Source organism: Ruditapes philippinarum, unplaced genomic scaffold (genome assembly GCF_026571515.1).
Source record: "Ruditapes philippinarum isolate M1 unplaced genomic scaffold, ASM2657151v2 ctg8894_1_1_1_1, whole genome shotgun sequence".
In the NCBI taxonomy this organism is placed as follows: domain Eukaryota; kingdom Metazoa; phylum Mollusca; class Bivalvia; order Venerida; family Veneridae; genus Ruditapes; species Ruditapes philippinarum.
The window spans coordinates 1-20,839 of NW_026859018.1; the positions used below are offsets into that span (position 1 = coordinate 1).

At 34.3% G+C, this 20,839-nt stretch overlaps 1 protein-coding gene across 1 annotated transcript; it reads left to right on the forward strand.

Moving 5' to 3' along the window:
* The first annotated feature begins 7,118 nt into the window (after positions 1-7,118).
* Positions 7,119-10,583, forward strand: LOC132754917 (uncharacterized). The gene is made up of 3 exons (XM_060745665.1): positions 7,119-7,242; positions 7,629-8,272; positions 9,403-10,583. Exons 2-3 carry the CDS (start codon positions 7,673-7,675, stop codon positions 10,360-10,362), a joined length of 1,560 nt encoding a protein of 519 aa, XP_060601648.1. The 5' UTR covers positions 7,119-7,242; positions 7,629-7,672; the 3' UTR covers positions 10,363-10,583.
* Positions 10,584-20,839: the final 10,256 nt, after the last annotated feature.

Genomic DNA, 20,839 nt, shown 5'->3' on the forward strand with positions numbered 1-20,839 from the left:
TTTTTTATTGTTATTATGATGATTTTTATTTTATTATTATTATTATTATTATCATTAATTTATTATTTTTTTATTACTATTATTATTATTATTATTATAAATTATTATCATTTCTTCTTCTTCTTCTTATTGTTAGCATTATTTTAATCATAATTATTATTATCATCGATATTATTATTAATTAATTTTATTATAATTATTTTTATTATCATTATCATTATTATTTTTATTATTATTATTTATGTATATTATAATTATTATTTATCTATTATTATTATTTTTTTATTATTATTATTATTATTATTACTTTTTATTTCTTATTATAATTATTATTATTATAATTATTATTATTTTTATTATTTTTGTTATTAGATCTATTATTTATTTATTTATCTATATTATTATTATATTATTATTATTATTATTATTATTATTATTATTATGTTGCATATTCCCTGCCATTTTATTTGATTTTTGGATTTTATTTTATTCGTATATTTTGTATTATATGTTATAAGCGCCACACCTAAAAGATAGAACACTCTCCCATTTGCAAAGAATGGGAATTATCTCCCATTATAAGAAATTGGATTTTTTTCCCATTTATCAAAATAGGATTTTCTTCCCATTATTAAGATGGGTGATTTCACCCATGGGTGCGTTTCACCCATAATGAAAATGGGAGATTCTAAAAATATTTATATTTCGATCTATATTTTTAGGAAGGAATATCTTAAGTCAAGATTAGTGATTTTTTTTTAAAATAATGGTATATAAATTTTTTTAATTCTCCCGTGATTTTTTTCTCCCATTCTCGTAAAGAGGAAATGAAACCCCACGAAACTCCCACTGGGAGACCAAATCCCCAGTGGGGGAATCGAAAAACCCCATGGGACGGCCAACTTTGAATGTCTCCCCTGCATTTAATTTTAAGGGTATCGTCATTTCAAAGGCCAGGTTTTACTTGACTCTATCTCTATTATTGACCGGGCTTTAAACTTTTTCTCTAATCAATTTAAAAAAGGTAGCTGAGTTTGCGAAAATTCCGGATTTGCAAACTTATTCCGGAGGCTGTTACAACTAAAACAGAAGAAAAATAATTCTATTTTACAATTATGGTGGCCGCATGGCCTAGTGGTTAATGTGTCAGGACTAGTAATCTAAGGATTGCTGGCCAAATGGGTTCAAATCCTGTCAGGGACAAGCTGCTGTTTCCTTGTGCAAGAAACTTTACACTCGTTGCTTAATACTGGTTGATTCCTGGAATGAATTCAAAACGTGTTTCATTATGCTCATACCTTCTAACATGATCAAACCAAAATAAATTCTTACTAATAAAAGTAGTCGTGAATTAAGAAACTGTTAAAAAGATATTGTATGATTCAAGCTAACATTTTGTTTTATAAGTTGTCTTACTTGTTGAAAGGTATATGGTTAGTAGCCTCCATAGCTGGTGCATCAAAACCAAGCAACTGCATATTGTTGAAGAACAGCTGCTTCATATCCAGGGTGCCGTTGTCAATGTCCATGCTTATACTTGTGTTTTGTGACTGTATTCTCATAACAATTCCAGTTTGATATTAGCCAAAGTTCATACTATAACGTAAACCTGTTGTATAAATAAATTAATATATTTTTCACTTTTTTTACAAAATATAAATCTAGACAAAACCTTAATGTTAACAATTTCCTTAAACTTAAAGGTGTATTCAGACTCAGAAATGCAATCATTTTTATTTTTTAAAAGCTTTTTCTTTGTATCATCCTTTTATAGTTTTTAAAAAGTTACTCAATGACCATTTACCATATAAGGTTTTGCTTACATTTTGCTACCTTTATCACAAGAAGTGGCCCTTACTGCTAGCCAAAAGTTCTAGCCATATGCGAGTCATGTATGACTAGCCTATAGGCTCTGTTAACAGTTAAGGTTAGCTGTAAATGTAATGGATTTTTAAAATAAATATTTATTATAAATCTATATAAAATAGATCATTATTTCACATGTGTGGTGGTCACTGACCTAACCAAAATATAGTGGTGTTTGACCTTGGTGAGATGGGACGTCCCAGTATTCCCTCAGTCCACATCCTGGTTTCCTGTTGAATGGACAAGCAATAAACTGCTCAGATTAATCTATCTGATTACATCCGTGTGTCAAAGTATCCAAAGAACTTGAACATCTATGTAAGTTTGTTATACCATTATAGATTTACTATAATGGTGGCAGCGGTGATTCAATTCTAGCTGCGGCCTGTATTTTTAAGACGCTACCAGTCTTCGGACCCACTTAGGTTTTTGTACCATTGTGGTTTCTAATTAGGATATTTGATACCGGTATCATATTTTTTTTCTTCTATTGTTGTTCCAAAACCTAGCAATTTTTGAAAGAAAATTGCAGAGGAATTTTTAAGAGTGATATTTTCATAATATTGCTTATTTTCAGGCAGAAAGAGGTGTGATATTTTTTATATTGCATAATTCAAAGAGCGATATTTTTTTTAAATATTGCTTATTATAGTTACTGTAAGGCACAATATTGTAGTATTGTGCAGGTGTGTGGAATAAAATAAATTTTATTTCGGAAATTGGTTTACAGTAACGGTAAGTGGTACTTTGCATGACCTGTAATTGCCTGATATTTTTAATTATTTGTAATAAAAATATTGTAATAAGTAATTATTAATATGGCAATGGCGATGGATAGGTCAGACACAAAAGGCCCCCACACCATTATAGTAAATCTGAGGTTGCGATTAATTTTGCTTCCGAGGACGAGTTGGTTAAAATTCCGGGGGTTAGTAAGAAGGTTGCTGCTATTCTCCTATCTATAAGGGGGGCTGGCGGTGATATCACAGGCGACATATTGTCTGCAATATGTTGTAAAAAGTTTACGGGTGAGGAATTAGATATGATAGATTTTTCACCAAATCAGGCTTTGGAAGAATCCCCTAGGAAAAAGGAGGCTTTAGAGCATCATACTGAAGCTTTTAAAGGGGAAGGGTCCTTGGATAAGTCATTTAGGTCCTTGGATCAGTCATTTTTAGACTTTTCGGAACCAAAGCCTGGGGCAGTAAAGCCTGATGTGGCCAGAGGGTCAGCTGGGGTGAAAAGCACTTCAGTATTTGGGCGTAGAGAAGGTAGACCTGTGATGGGTGGGGATAGCATGGGGTATAATGGGCATATGTTTACCACACCTAGGGTTCCCCAGGCTATTCCTGCTGATTTTGGGTCTGAGCGGTCTCTATGGAAAGAACAGGGGACCACCTCATTGGGGGATAATGAGTTTGAGCCATTATCTCATGGGGGATGGGAACCAGTTTATCCTGTAACAGCCAGGTCAAGACTATCGTTAGATAAAATGCCCACGAATTTAACATTTGATGGCAATGGCAGTTGGGAAGCTTTCATTTTTAAGTTTTCCAGATATGCTGAGATGTGCCAGTGGTCAAATGAGGATAAACTGTGTGCGTTGTGCTTGACGTTAGAGGGCAAAGCTTTAGATTATTATGTAATTTTACATAATAGTGGTGAAGTGCAATCGTATGCTTCTTTATACGATAAACTGGAGGCTCGGTTTGGTGACCAAATCTCACCAGAGGCAGCTCAAGGGCAATTTTATCAAGCTTTTCAAAACCCGGGCGAATCTCTTGATGATTTTGCAGACAGGTTACGTGCCTTAGCCGATAAAGCCTTTCAGGGGGTATGTGCCCAATTTATAACAAGTCAGGTTATAAGTAGGTTTTGCCATGGTTTATTAGACCAACAAGCTGGGTTCCATGTTTACATGCATGATCCATCCACGGTCGAACAAGCCAAATTATTGGTCCGTAAGTACCAACAGAGCCATGAGGCCATTTTTGGTAGGAGCAAACGCAGTGAAAGGTGTGAAGGAAAGAGGGTTTCTTCAGTCAGTACTGATAGTTATGAAGTTCATTCTGATGAAGATAACTCTTCTGTGACTTGGGAAACTGTGATAGAGGCTATTGAGGAACTTGAAGATAAGTTTGAGAAGGCTTTCACAGTTGATTAGGCTAAGGTCAAAGGGTAGCCCTAAAAGTTTATAAAATGCTTTTAGGTGTTTTAAGGCTACAAGGTTGGGTCGATATCATGTTTATTCTAATATGTGGTTCTTCTAATCCCAAAGGGGGGAAGGGAATTGGATAGAATAAAATGTAGGATATCGATCTGGGGAAAATCAGGTTGTAAACATGGTGTTTGGATCCAGGGTGCCATGTAGGAAATCAACTTGAGGGAAATTCCTTGTAGTTGGAATAAGTCTTGGGGAATAAAAGCCTGCCTCTTACCAGTTAGTACTGGTGGGGGTGAGGGTAGCTGCAGATAGGAACCGCCATTGGGGTAATTAAATTTATCTGGTGGTTAATCAGAGAAGAACTACCATGGGGTAATTTAATTTATCTGGTAGTTTAGCTGATTGCATACCATAGACTGATCACTCATATAAGGTGGTTTATTGGTTTTGGGAGCCACAAGGTAATTTGGCGGGATGGTTGAAGGATCTATCCTGGTGTAAGTTGCTGCAGCACAGATCAAATCGTAATCATGGTAAAATGATGTAATGTCTAGTACCATGTGGGAAATCGATTTGGGGCCCAGAACAAATCGTAATCATGGTAAAATGATGTAATGTCTGGTACCATGTGGGAAATCGATTTGGGGTAAATTGCCTTGCGGTAGGTGTCAATTAGTATATGATGGCCCATGAATTGGGGGATCCTTTATTGACGATGTAGATGTGGTGCTATTGGCAAGTAAAAGATCACTTGGGTCACTAAGGGTCTTGGGAAGCCTGCCAGGGAAGGAACCAAAATCTACGGGTTTCAGGTTAAAATCGCATCTGTCATTGAGTGTGTTACAATCAGTCTTGGTAATTAGGAACCTTGGGAACGAATCCAAGGAGTGTAAGCTCATTATCTAGGAATCATCTTAGTAATAATGGGTTGCGAGCTTATTGGTGATTATGTTTCAAAAGGCCCTAGAGTCCATTCTGGTGTTATTTTCAGAAATCTGAGTCCCAGAACTGAGATGTTTGGTAACAATATAGTCACCATTAAGAGACGGTTAGCTCCCATATAGACAAGCAAGTTGCATCTGGTCAGTTAAGTTCACTGCTATGTAGGGGGTCACCAAGCACGCAGTTCCCGTCTCTTCTAAGCTAGATGACCTATAATGTCATTTGGTAGGTTGCTTGTTAGGCCGACAAGCAATTTATATGACAGTTTGTATGGGATCTATTTGGATGCAGGCATCTGTTAATAGTGATCATTACAAATGTTAGTACAATATTGGATTGCGTGGTTGGGGGTTTCTTATGGCAGAAATAGAATGAGCATCTTGCAGAACTGAAGTAGTAATTGTCATGATGTTATCTGTTAGGTTGAGCTCTTGAAATAATGTCAGAGTTATAACAGTTATCAAAGGAAATGTGTTGTCTTTTTGGGAGGTAAGAATATAAGACTGGAGATTTATGATTCATTGTGGTTATTTAATGTGGTTTCACAGCTTGTGGGTGAAGGTTACTTCTTGTTGGTTATTGAATATAAATCTGAGTTTGGATCGTTTATTGTCCAGATAAGGTCTTATATTGAGGGATTGGGGTATAATCCTCAGGATGCTCATGCTGTTAAGCTGGTAGATGTGATAGGTGTTGCGGTAGTCTCTAGATATAAGCTGCATATCCTTGCATCTGAGTGTGAACCAGTGCATGAGTGGGTTAGAGTGTTTTGGCAGTAGTAAGAGATAAGTCTTCAGTGAATCAATTAGACCTGAAGGAGGTTTTATGTTTGTTGGTGATTGTTAGAGACTAATGTTGGTTAATTCTTCTCAGGGTGCTACTGGTGACAATTCATTCTAATAAATTCTAGTGGGCTGCTCAGGTTAATGAGTGAGTCGTAGAATTCTGCATCGTGGGCTGCTTAGGTGATTGAGTGAGTCGTAGAATTCTGCATAGTCGGCTGCTCAGGTAATTGAGTAAGTCCTAGTGGGGCTGCTCAGCTGATCAAGTCATAGCTGAGCTGCTCAGGTGATTGGTTTATGATAATCACCTATTTGGTACATGTACTAGAGCAGGGTACAGTACCAGTACTGGTAAGGATCCAGGAAATCATTCAATAGGCTCGTATTGAGTGCTGGATTAGATACTAGAAAGGTCTTATCTGGCAGCCAGCCTTTTCAAATAGGACGGGGAGGAGTGTGGTGGTCACTGACCTAACCAAAATATAGTGGTGTTTGACCTTGGTGAGATGGGACGTCCCAGTATTCCCTCAGTCCACATCCTGGTTTCCTGTTGAATGGACAAGCAATAAACTGCTCAGATTAATCTATCTGATTACATCCGTGTGTCAAAGTATCCAAAGAACTTGAACATCTATGTAAGTTTGTTATACCATTATAGATTTACTATACATGTATTCAACTTATTTTCTTCAGGTGATACATTACTCTTGTGTTTTTCTAAACCTTATAACAACATTATAAAACACATACTTTCCCTTTCTTTCTACAGTAAGAAAAAGCATTGCTTAGAGCTGTCATTAAAACATGGCTCCACTATACTCAGGCTTGCTAGTCAAACAAAATAAAATTCAAAATTTTACAGAACTTGGGATCCGTACTTTGTTGATTGGTCGATATAGGAAACGTGAAGTACATTGATAATTCAGATACTATCTATCTTCCACTAATGTCAAACCCCTCGCTGGGACATAGACATGACTGCTCATCAAAATTGCAAGAAAGTTAAAGAGTTGTTTAAAATGAGGATAAAAGAATATTAAAAATGTTAAAAACAGTTCATACTAATTGTTACATGCAGATGAAAATAAGCCGAAGTAACATAAGTCATGTCAATGAAACGCAAGGAAAGAGTAAGAAAGTCCTGTCAGATGAATTATTATAACGAAATATAAACATTATCCGCTAAAACCTACATATCCGAAAATATGGACAAGTTGCACTGAATTCAATACTTTTACGAACAAAGAAAAAAATAACATAAATAAAATTAGTTCTGTGAAAAGATGGGGATGCAATCAAGCATAATACTTACGGCTGAATAACTGACTGTGTTTAGTGAGGATATTGCACATATTTATTAGAATTTTGCATTTTGAATTTGTTCTGACAAGTTGAATAACGCCGCCAACGGTGCAGGGTAAAGACTGTCTCGTGCAAATCGTTCACGGAAGTAGATCGTCACTAATGACACAAATTTTAGACAAACAGGTAATTTTTCCTTAATTCTGCAAAAACTTAATAAATTGAACCTGTCATACTGAGTGATAATATAAATAAAAGTTGTCATGATAACTAAAATGTAAATGTTGCATGTCTTTTCTCTTATGAATAACCTTTATAAGTAAATTAAAAAATTCACATGAAATTGTTTCAAAAGGCTTAATCTGATAATTGCCCCTCAGAGAGAAGAGGGAAAATTCTATGAAGATTTTAAAATCATTAAAATGTTTAAAGTGTTCATTTTTTCCTTATTTATTAAAAAAGAAATACAATGTATTCTGTTTTTATGTGAAAAATAAACTGCTAATCAGCTAATTAAATAATGACAAATTAACATGGATATTGATTCAATTATTATTCTCTTTTCATTATAGAATTTGAATAAACTCACAAGATGGACAATTTAACATAAGGCAATATGGCAGAACGCACATATGGCGGGGCTAGGAAAATATCCATAAATAGTCGTCCAAGATCTGGGTCAAAATCACAGCGGCCAGCAAGACGTAGACATACCCCTACAAGCAATGCAGTTATCTTTCCAGACCAGCCTAAACATCGTTCAACAACAAACTTTTCTTTGTTCTCAAATAATCTTGTTGCTAAAAAACCGCCTACAACTCAGGCCGCAAAACTAGCACAGGTTTCCGCACGGAATCAACAGCTTGTTAGTCATGCACCAAGAGCCAGAGCTCAGGCCCGGGCCATTAGATCACCAACTCCTGTAGAAGAACCCACGTCACTGGTAACTGATAGCTCCCATCCAGTACGTTCTTTGGGACGTTCCAGACCGGCTAAAACCGATGTTCTGGTGGTAACAGAAGGACCCGTTGTAACAGATCTGAGTCAATATGACACAGACAATACGCGCCCAAGATCGCAATGTCACTCATCTACGAGTTTTTATAGTGAGGCAGGAAGTAATAATGATGTGTTCCAATTCCAATACCTTCCAGATGACTGTAAGCTGAAAGTGTTTTCATTTCTGTCCATTCATGACAAGGGGAGATGTGCTCAGGTTTGTGTGGCAGGTTTTAGATTTGTGTTTTTTTCTTTCTTTGTGACCATGTGTGGTTAATGAACTAATTCCAAATGGCTAAAATACCTTTTTTTCTCCGAAAATGTTGACTGTTCTTAAAAGGATGAAAAGAGAGACTGGATTATGATTTATTTTAGTTTTTATGCTAATGTGTATTTTAAAGTTAATTACATGTATAGTAATTTCATGATTAAATTTCATGTTCACATTACTCATGTCACAGGGTGAGAAAAATTTGCAGCCTGACCAGGACTTGAACCAAGGACCTAAGAATACCGTACCACAGCTCAACCTAGTACTGAGCTATCCGGCCGCTTACACATCCTTTCCCCTAAATAGTGAACATTCTGAACCATGACACTTGCTATAAGAAGTTATAAAGCTTCTTTGTATATTGGTGTCATTTCTGTAAATTTAATTTGAAAAACTGGTGGATGTATTTTTATATGAATATGACAGTTAACTGGTCATATGATAGTTAATTGACCATATGATAGTTAACCTGTCATATATGATAGTTAACCAGTCATATGATAGTTAACCAGTAATATGATAGTTAACCAGTCACATGCTAGTTAACTAGTTATATGATGATTAACCAGTCATCAGTCATATGATAGTTAACTGGCCATAATTTATGAAAATTAACTTGTCATACGATAAAGATCCAGTCACATGATAATCATTCATATGATAGTTAAACTGTAAACCAGTCTTAATATAATCATTTGACTATTTAGCCTTTCATTACATAAACAGTTCTTATAGATATAATAATGAAAGGCTTTATATTTTTCCTTTGACATGATAGCTTTTGAAATTTTGCCCTTATTTTAAACAAAAGTGTTTTCATCATTGAAGAATATTTCAATTAAAAATGTATAAGTAATTGGTATAGGTTGATGTTTGCAACTGCATGTCAGTGCATAATTTGAATTCTAAAATCAAAAAAGTATTTAAAGTCGGGCTTTTATTCGTGGTGCTTTTATTTTTGACTCAGATAGTATCTCAACATACCAATCTAATACTTTCTTCTCCAAAAGGTTTTAGTTCTTTTAAGTGTGTTTGCACTAAGTTTGTTGTTAAACTTTAACTGACCAATATTTCAGGTTTGCCTACACTGGAATTCATTGATGAAGACGTCAAATGTTTGGTCGCATGTTGCCTTCAGTGACTTCCCATTCTGGTGTATAACGACAGATGAGCACAACTGTATCGGTAATTGCTATATTCGATACAGAGTACGTGTAAAACAGTTTTTATCCTACCTCAAAGACCTGCGACCAAAGTTACACAGTCTTGAATTCAAATTTGATATTGGTGAAAAAGCAGACGGATTTCTTCAACCGCTAGAAAATCTGATTGACAAAGCGAACACAAAAGAATTGAAGTATGCAAGCATGAATTGGAAAGAAACTCCAATGCGGCCATTTTGGACTGACTCTGCACGAGAAACTAGGTGCGATGAGGTCATGCAAAAGCATCGCCTTCGTCAAAGGCATTTTGTCTCGTTTTTTGATATGTTCACATTGCAGTGTCCTAAAGTCGAAACCTTAGTTGTTCCATTTGATTGGTCAGACAAAAGTGTTGATTGTTTACTGCGACTCCAAGGTCTACGTAGTCTTGTATTAGAGAAATACTTTGTCTTTCAAAAACTTTGCCAAGATCTCATTGACAGGTTGCTCATTGGATTACCATGCCTTCAGCAGCTTATGTTGGAAGTTTGGACACCTAGCGGGCATGGTCTCGTCTTTTTTGGGCTTGTGTCAAAATCGATCGAGTACTTAGATATCTCCCAAAGTCGTGGATTTTATCTGAATACTGTACACTTACCAAAACTGAAAACATTTCGAGTGGCTAGACATCCTTGGAATGGCCCTCTAGTGTTAGCAGATAGAGTAAATGTGCCTTGTATATATGATGTGTTAGCGGAAGGTAGTCCCAAGTTAGAGAAGATAAATGAACATTATCTCAAGCCCACGTGGAGGGATGGAATTTATCAGACTTTAGAGGAAGTGCTCAAAAGTGTATGTTCTTGTAAGAGACATAAATCAGGCTGGGCAATGTAGGCATTATTATATTTGGGGGGAAATTTGTTGCCAAAACATTTTTTCAGTATTATGGATTTATAAGAGAGAGTTTGCTTCATTATTAAGATTTAGGTTGTTTAAGTTAAGACTTTGAAGTGCTGTATATTTTTTTTAGTGATACATTGAAATGTAGGTGGGGGTTTGTTCTTGACCTGAAGATGACCTCTAATGGTTTTGAGGTCAGTAGGTCAAAGGTCAAATAATTTAATTGTTATAAGATAGTCTTTGAAAAACAAAGAAAATTGTTCTATTTTGTATTTGGACATGTTTAATTATATAAGATAATCCTTGAAAAGGAAAACAACTACAGTTCAACCTTTGTAGAGCAAAACCCTTTGGGTGTCAAAACATTTTGGTTGTTTTTGCTTATCTGAGGTAACAGATGTGCCAAAGAAAGCAACACATTTGTCTAAAGGATAAGTGGGATATTTTAATCTACAGGCTGAAATAAGAACTTTTCAGTTGATGATATGGATTGCAAATCTTTTAATATGTAAACCCTGTGCTGAGAGGTGTTTCTGTATAATATGTTTAAATATATCATTGTGAAGTGTTACTTTGGAAAAAATGATACTGTTGTTGTAATGAGGTGGTTGTTCTACAGAGGGTCACTATGTAGAGATTGTACATGTACACTGACTTGTACTGTTTTAGCGTAAGTCATTGTAATAAAGTAAGTGTTGTTATTGTTTTTTTTGTGTTAAGACTAATTGTTATTACTTTGTATATTAAAGCTGCATGCCTCCAGATAAACTAGAATATGTTAAGAAAATTAACCAGGAGAAAAATGTACCAAGATTTTAAGAAAAGTAAAAATATTCACAATACAAGAAATAATACATAATAATGCAATGTTATTTGCAATTGATAACTGATTTTGCTGTATTTATCACAATATTTCTGCTGCGTTACTAATGCAGTAAGGGCTGTTTTGCATATCCTGCCCTTTTTTTAAATAATTTTCAAAGATCTTAAGTGCTTTTTGTAATGTAAAATTTACTTCCTTTGTTCGCTTGACAATATTTTATTTTTAAATACATTTTCAAAATTTTCACCAAAATTAACATGAATCTGGAGGCATGTGGCTTTAATGATTAAATGCTTAGACAAGTGCAATTTTTATGAATCTTTGCCTTTTTAACATATTTTTTGTTTATGTTTATTTTACATTTTTGGAGGAAGTTAAAAACAAATTTTTAAGGATTTATATTTTATATGTTCTTTCTTTTTTTTATTATTCAATTTTTACTTTAATAATTATCAATTATTAATCATTGATTTAACAAAAAAATCCCAGAGACACATGGGATGAGGATCAAACCTCTGATCACCAGCCTAAGCAACTTCATGACTGTACACGTCATTGAAAAAAACAACAAAATTTTCACAAACTGGAGTACGATTCTTTACCAGATTAGTTCAAATAAGTTTTAAATAGTTGGTTGAATCGTACTAAAGTAGCTACAATGGATGAATGCCATTCCAAATTTTCAGCTCTTTAGGGTTGATCATTTAATGCCACATACAATAGCAATAGAATATTTCAGTCCGATCACTTATAATGTCTATTTTTGTTTGTTTATAAGTAGAGACACTCTTGGTAAAACATTGTACTTTTTGTGATTGTATTTTTTTTAAATTTCTACAGTATATCGAAGGATTGACTTCGAAACTGTTGTACGTCATTCTTCATTTCATATAAGTTACTGAAGTTTTGCAGTCAACCCTTCATATTTAGGCAGTTATAGCTTTGCTTCCTTTAAAAAACTATATGAGCCGCTTAAAAAACCCTATTACAAGTACAGATACTGATAGCGAACAGCATGGATCCTGATCAGACTGCGCAGATGCGCAGGCTGGTCTGGATCCATGCTGATCGCAAACCCATAATGTTGGTTTTGTCGTGACGCGGCTCATATTATCTTCAAGGCCATGGAAGGCAATATTCTCATAAAAGCTACCATGTGATCTCGTGTTCTAATAAAAGATACTTAGACTCTTACTTAAAGGCCCATTTAGCCACAGAATTCTTTTATTTTCATTTCTTGAACAATTTTTTAGCTGTCGTATTTCCACAAAGTTACTCATTGGCCATTAACATTTCGTCTGTCACTTTTTGGCACTAAGTACAATTGTTGTTATTTAGTTTCTTTTTGTATGAGGATGTCAAATACTACTTTGTTCATGTTTTGCTACTTTTATGACAAATAATTAAACAATCCGAGCAATTTTCTTCAGGTAACAAGCATCTGACATACTCTAAAACTATTATTTAAACATTATTAAACCCATGTTTGCCATTTTCTAAAACAGTAAATATTTATTTATTAGTAAGGCATAATGTGCCTTTCAACAAAAAGAAAAAAATGAATTCATAATATTCAGTTTTTAGTATCTAAAGCTCTAACCAAGTGTATACATGTATAATACTTTATTTACCTTGCTTGTTTTTTTAAGTGAATGATATTTTATTGTTGAAAAACGTATCTATGGTGTAGGTAATTGCAATAATTAAATATATCGCCACCGTAGTGCAGTAAAGGGATAAATCCCTCTAAATTTAGTAGGAGTTAACCAGTTATTGCACTAAGGTGACAAATTATGTTCCTATACACAATACAATGCACAGTTTTATCCCAGGAATAGTCATTGCTCACTGTGTGCAGGCTAGTCAATTAGTGTTAGTAATTGTAGTATGATTTGTTTTGTATTTTTAGCTTATCTGAGCATGAAGTGCTGGGATGTGAGCTTTTGTGATAGCATGGTGGCCATCTTGCAAAGTCTGTCTTGTTTTATTATCAACAATATCTTCAAACAAAATCTCTTGAATCACATGGTTTTCACAGAATTTTGTTTAGTTTGATAGTGTAAAATAAAGTTATAAGCTTATAAACCACTCTTGTGTTTGTTCCAGGCACCAAACGGTATTGAGCAATTTGTTTAAAGTTTCTTGCTCATGAAACAATCGTCTGCCCCTGATGGGCTTTGAACTCATGCAGCTAGCGATCTTGCTTCTGTTTCATGATAGAGTTTAACCGGCAGTAATGATCCTTAGGTAGACCTCTGTAGAAAGTTATATGCAAATATGTAAATGAGTACAGTCTGATGCATAAGTAGGTCACAGGATCTTCTATAGATCTTTTCAGAACTACAATTCCAGAAACTACAATAGACATTTGACATGTAGCATCATAGTTTAAATATTTTTGCATAAAGTATTACCAATTTGACCTCTTATATAGATCATGCCTGTTTTGTCATTGCACCCAGTGTGACCCAATGACCTACTTCTGCGTCAAAATTTTTTGACCTTTATATACCTCAGGTGAGTGATATAGAGCCATTATGGCCCTCTTGTTGTTACTACTGACTATATTTCATTGTGTCCTATCTTTTGTACTGTACTTGGGAAGTTTACTTGAATGATTAATACTTCTGCTATACTGAATGGGATTTTGATGAAAACATAGCCTTTTCTTCTAGTTTCTTTTACAGATCTATTGTCCATTTAAGTTTTATCAAATTAAATAGCAATAACTTTTTTGTGGGATACATGCCAATTTTTGTGACGTTTCTGGTTTAAAATCAAGCACTTTTTGGGATTTATGTCAATTATTCACAATGACCCTTGTTGAATATAAGTCAATTTAAACAATATATATATATGCTGAAATTAAAATGTGCTTGTTTGGCTGTCACTTTTTGCTAAATTAAATTGTTTTTGTCCAGATGTTAAATTGCTAAAAATGTGCTTGTAATTGAATCACATTGCTAAAATTACAATATGTTTATCCTGAAGTCACATGGCTTAAATTTAAATGTTCTTAAATGGCTGTCACATAGCTAGAATTAAGATGTCACATGGCTAAATTTGGGGTATGTTTGCCCTGCATTGCCTTTGCTGCCGCTAGCAATAGGGCAACCTTTCATTTCTAGCACTTCATGTTTTATGGATATTATGAATGAGCAATATTTTGGGGTTTTTTTTCTTTGAAAGGCTGGTCCTTCTTGTCTGTTTTTGTCATTTGTGTTCTTTGACTTCTCTTCATTTAAGTTTGTATAGCAATTTTGATTATTTTGTCATGGCACTTTTTGTGGCATTAAATTGAGTTTGTTGTTCACTGCACATGTCAGAATTATAATGTATATGTATTAGGCAATGATTCATAGCAGGGTCTTTCAAATTGAATTCTATTTGAAAAACCCCAAGTTCATAGCAAATAAACTGACAAGTGTTTTCAAACATTTATATTTTAATTTGATAGTAGATGTACATAGAAGTAAGATGACGTGTAAAAACAAGCATTTCTGTGATTTGATAAAGGAGAATATTATTTAAATGGCTTTTAAAATGGCATAGATGTATGATGAATGTTTGTAGATTTTCAAAAAGATTACAAAATAAAATTTTAATATAAGAATATTATTAATTGGTTTTTAATATGGCATAGATGTATGATGAATATTTTTAGATTTTCAGGAAGATAAAATAAGACATAAATTTAGGGGTATTCAGCCACTGTGCTGTGTGTTTCGACTTTTTATATCTTTAATTAAAGTGACAGAATGATGGCCATAAGTAAATATCACTTTCTGATTTAAGAAACATCAACACCATATTGCATTGCGTGGAAATGAATTGATCGATGTGGAAAGAACAGCAAAAATTTTATGACCTAGTTTATAAACAAAGTTTGTTTGTTTTCAGTTTAAGGTCATGAAATAGCCACTGAAGTTTAAAAATAAATTGTAAAATTTTATTGACATGGCATCAGTCAAACTTTAAAATCATTAGACGCTTTTATAATGAGACTCAACTTAGTTTATGTGTCAATAATAACATTAATTTAGATGTTTTATTTTAGTTTATTATAGTTGCTATATAGATGTACTGATTTTTGTAGGTGTTTGTACTTTTTGTAACTGTTTTGATCATTGATTGATACATGGCATTAAAGCTTATATTTCTTGATTATGGTGTCAATTCTTTGTGAACGTTAAGTTCTCAATCAGACGGTAAAGTGGAGGAAGAGTTGTGAGGGGGAAAAGAAATGGATTAATTATTCGGAGGTCATATATTTGAGGTACATGTAATTCTACTGGCGTTTTTCAATCCACACATGTACTAATACTGGTTTTGAAACCCAGAAAGCATCAGGTTCGACATAAAAGCGATAGGTCTGGGCCCCCAAAAATGGTTTGGTACAAAAGGAAAAGCAAAGAAAAAATGGTTTGATATCTACTGTTTATTCCTTTACTTCAACACTTGAGTAGTGAAAGTTTCTTAACAAGTGTTCTCATTATGCCTGGGACATTATACCAGGGACGGTTCAGATCATAATGGGAATAGTATAAATTACAGCACGTTTATTTCTTTCATTGCAGCCAACAATGTGAAGACAACTGTTGCAAAACTGTATTGGCGAATTTTACAATAACAAAATGACAAACCTCATTGCAAAGACCCGGCATAACCTCAAAAGAGCATTGCAAAAGGGGCAATGTATTTCACTCACCTATTTTTCAGCCTCTTTTCATGAATGTAGTCTTGCGCATATCATATCATACAAGCTGGATATTAAACAATAATTCTGTGATTCAAGACTAAAGAACAAAAATACTTGGTTTGCATTTTACAATAGACATATATCCCAATGAACTGTGCATCATCTGGCGGCTTAATTAAGCAGTACTAAATCTTTATCACTCTAAGGGTATTAGAACCAACTGGATCCGCGTGATTCATTTCTTGACATTATAAGTTATTTTTTCTTGCATTTTTATACCCCCTGGCGTTCATCCGTCTGTGTCCGTCCGTCCGTTAGCAATTTGGTTTCCGGAGCATAACTTAAGTTCCATTTGGCCCACAATATTCAAACTTCATAGGATGATTGTCCATATTGGGTAGAAGACCCCTATTGATTTTGGGATGACAAGGTCAAAGGTCAAGGTCACTATGACCTTAAAACTGAAAACAGTTTATGGAGCATAACTTAAGTTCCATTTGGCCCACAGTGTTCAAACTTCATAGGATGATTGTCTATATTGGGTAGAAGACCCCTATTGATTTTGGGGTGACAAGGTCAAAGGTCAAGGTCACTATGACCTTAAAACTGAAAACAGTTTCCATAGCATAACTTGAGTTCCATGTGGCCCACAGTGTTCAAATTTGATAGGATGAATGTCCATATTGGGTAGAAGACCCCTATTGATTTTTGGGCCACAAGGTCATAGGTAAAGGTCACTATGACCTTAAAACTGAAAACAGTTTCCGGAGCATAACTTACGGTCCATTTGGCCAACAGTGTTCAAATTTGATAGGATGAATGTCCATATTGGGTAGAAGACCCCTATTGATTTTGGGTTCACAAGGTCAAAGGTCAAAGTCACTATTACCTTAAAACTGAAAACAGTTTCCGGAGCATAACTTAAGTTCCATTTGGCCCACAGTGTTCAAACTTCATAGGATGATTGTCCATATTGGGTAGAAGACCCCTATTGATTTTGTGGTCACAAGGTCAAAGGTCAAGGCCACTATTACTTTAAAACTAAAAAAAGTTTCTGGAGCATAACTTAAGTTCTATTTGGCCCACAGTGTTTATAGGATGATTGTCCATATTGGGTTGAAGACCCCTATTGATTTTGGGGTCACAAGGTCAAGGTCACTATTACTTAGAAATTGAAAATAGTTTCTTGAGCATAACTTAAGTTCCATGTGGCCCACAATATTCAAACTTCATAGGATGATTGTCCATATTAGGTAGAAGTCACTATTACCTTAGAACTGAAAACAGTTTCCGGGGCATAACTTAAGTTCCAATTGGACCACAATATTGAAACTTCAAAGGAGGATTGTTTTGTGAAGGAGGTAATACTTTATTTATTTCCCATGTCTTACAAATGCTTCATCTTTACTAAAAAAATCACTTTCGGTCATATAATTAATGCTCCGCCTAGCGGTGCTCTTGTTGAAAGTTTTATCACAAAGCCGTTTTTTGTGATTTTGTTTAAACGATATGACATAGACGTGCTTATAAGTTAACATGACGTTAGTATTGCGCTATGAGCGCGTCCATAATGTTAGTTACAAAGAACTTTAACAGGTTATATGGCCAAATATTTAAACGGTTGTTTGTATATATAACCTGAACACATAACTTGTCAAAAATTGATATAACGATCATATAATACTGCAAACTTCAATTTTTAGAAAAAAAATGAAATTATTTCAAAAATTGACAACCGTGTTTATAGATTATATAGACATCAAGATTATCCAATGAAACGTGACGTTACGAACGTGCACTATTATAAAGAGCTTTATACTGTACGTTTGTAACGTCGTTTTTCATTGGATAATGATAATGAATAATAATTGGATATACACGGCTGCTGTCGATTTATAAAGAAATTTCGCTTTATTCCTCTAAAAATGATGCTTGCTGTATTATAAATTCGTTATAAATATTTCTGACAGGTTATATAGTATTTAAACACCCTGTAATGCGTTCCTGAAACCATCCAGTACTAATTTAGTAATGATTGTAAAGTGTCTTGCTTAGGAAAAACAACGGCTTGCCCCTGACGGGGTTTGAACCCACGCAGCCAACCATCGTTTGATAACTAGTACGACGCATTAACCACTCGGCCATGCGATCAGTTAGCGAAACAGTTCCATGATTTTTAATAGTTATGCGAGATGATGGTAACACTAAGCAAGAAGTTGAGGCCACGACAGGTAAACATACTAGGTCTCAAAAGGTAGTCAGTACTTTTTCCTTCAAGTGACCTCAAATCATCAGTTTATCCAATTGTGTACCCTTATTTAAAGTTAAATATTGCTATTGTAAAAAGATTAATCAGATATATGGACAATTGATATACCGGTAGAAATCAATTAAAACACCAAATGTATATGTGCACCTTGTTGCGGTGTTAGACCACATGTGAATGCCTGTCATGAACATGTGGAAATCTGCTGTTGTTTCTAAGTATAGAATTTAATATATGTACTTATTTTATTGACTGGTAGTCGCTCGCAAAGTGGGTCACCAGTTCTATAATTATAAAACATATTTAGTTAAAATCTTAGAGCACCCTCATATTAGTATCTGTTAAGCCTAGATCGAGGCTCCATCAAACCGAGTCTGCAACATTTTCAATTTTGCCGTTTTGGACTTGTGGTTCAGGTGTCTGCCTCTCAACCAAGTGATCATGGATTCGAGCCCTTATAGGGTCAAGGCCATGCTTCTTCTACAAACCAGAACTTGTTGGTTCGAAAGTGATCAATATAAATTGCTAGAACTTGTTTTGCAATTGAGCTGAAATAAAAAATATGTTTAAACCGACATGAAAGGCATTTCTGAAATTACAAAGTCAACTTGAAAGCTATATAAATGAATATGTATAAATAATACGTATCTTAGTAAGCTTAACATTACCATTTAGTGTGTTAGCTCGGGCTGTATTCGGAGTGACCCAGGACACTAAGTGCAGATGCAACAGGGCACTAAGTACAGAGATGCAACAGGGCACTAAATACAGCAATGCAACAGGGCACTAAGTACAGTGATGTTACAGGTCACTAAGTGCAGATGCAAAAGGACACTTAGTACAGAAAATCGTAACACCTCTTCATAACCTTAATTACACAGCATATCCTATATAAACACTTGAGGAATTTTCACATGTAGCATCGACAGGATATAATAACAGTAACCAACACCTACGTCATTTACCTAAAACTAATTAACAGTTCAGGGCAATAATACTTTGTTTTATAAGCACCCCCAGCCGGCTTAAGGACATTTTTCAAGCAATCTTTCCGTATTTTATGACATACTTTTGTTAGTTCTTTGCAAATCATAATCATATATATATATTACATCAGAAGACACTTATATCGCATTAAGGCACATTATGCCTCAGAAATGCTATCATTTTTATTTCTCAAAAAAACTTTTGTTTTTGGTATGTTGATTTGTTTTTGGTATGTTGATACAGTTTCCTTAAAAAAATACTCATTTGCCATATAGCTTAAATATTTTTTGTTGGCAATGGGTATATAAACATAGTGATTTGACTGATTGATTGATTTGATTGATTTTTCTATAGACCGGGTGGTCAAGGATAACCTACGAAAATGCAAGCACTTATTTCCAGTAGGGTCCTTACCTCAGCATACTCTAGAGACAGCTATGAGATACAAGGGAGTCCGAGAACCAGTCCCTAGCTCTTATCGAATAGATCCCTTGGTTCTTTTACATGCCCAGTGTATAGCACTGATACATGCGAGTGATACATGCGAGAATTACCTGGGTTTCTTACCAGTAAACCCCTAGGAAGGTGGGAAACACTGAAAGTGTCTCTGAAAAATCCCAAGTGTGTTACCCGGGATCGAACCCGGAACCTCAGGAGAGACAGTGGTCTAACCAACTGAGCTATCGCGCCACCACAATGTGAATGAGTATTTTGTATGGAAGTCAAGATAATACTTTGTTTACATTTTGCTACCTTTACGACAGATTACTGCATATTTAGCACAACTTTCTTCAGTTGTTGTTCATTAAATATGCTCTTAATCCATTATTAAACCATTATTAAACATGTGTTTGAGATTTCTAAAGAATTGAATTTTTTTTGAAAAAAAAAAAAGGATTCTTGAGGCATAATGTGCCTTTAAGACAAACATAATGGTGCAGTTATGAAAAAAATATTCTTATATCTTATCTTCTGTAATTTAAACGTTTTCAGACCTAGATTATTTCTAAATCAAATCAACTTTGAAAAAAAAATCGACACATTTAATAAATACATTTGTACAATCCTTAATGTCTTTTATTTTGACTAAGGCAAAGTCAACCGTATTTACTGAAATAAAGAAAAAAATGAAAATACATTAACAGATAAACCTTGAAATATGGAATCAACATAAAGTTCATGTTGGCAACATATTTCAATGTTTACTGTATGAAATAGAAAGTAAGAAACATAACTCTTTTCCCTTTTGAAAACCTCATTGCACGATTTACTTCCCCTTCTGCAACAATTTCCCCCGAGATTGTACTATATTTTTACTGAAAAATAGTATACATTTAATTCCCTTTTGTGTATAATACCTTACCCCTTTTGATACAATTTATTTCCCATTTAGTTTAATATAATACTCAATTTGAAGCAACAAATGATACCTTTTGTTAAGTGAGTTTTGTAAAATAATTTACTCATGTTGTTTATAATTTATTACCTTAACTACACCCAAAAAGCCAAAATTACAATGGAATGTGTATTTTCCTCCTTTTAACTATGAAAAATTATATTTTTATGGGACAATGCCTAAAATTGTTTGTACTTATACGTATTATTGTTTTCAACAATATACTTGCGTGTCATTTCAAGCAATTATAAATATAAAACATTATATAATTACATTTTGTATTTAACTTGAGATGTGTTT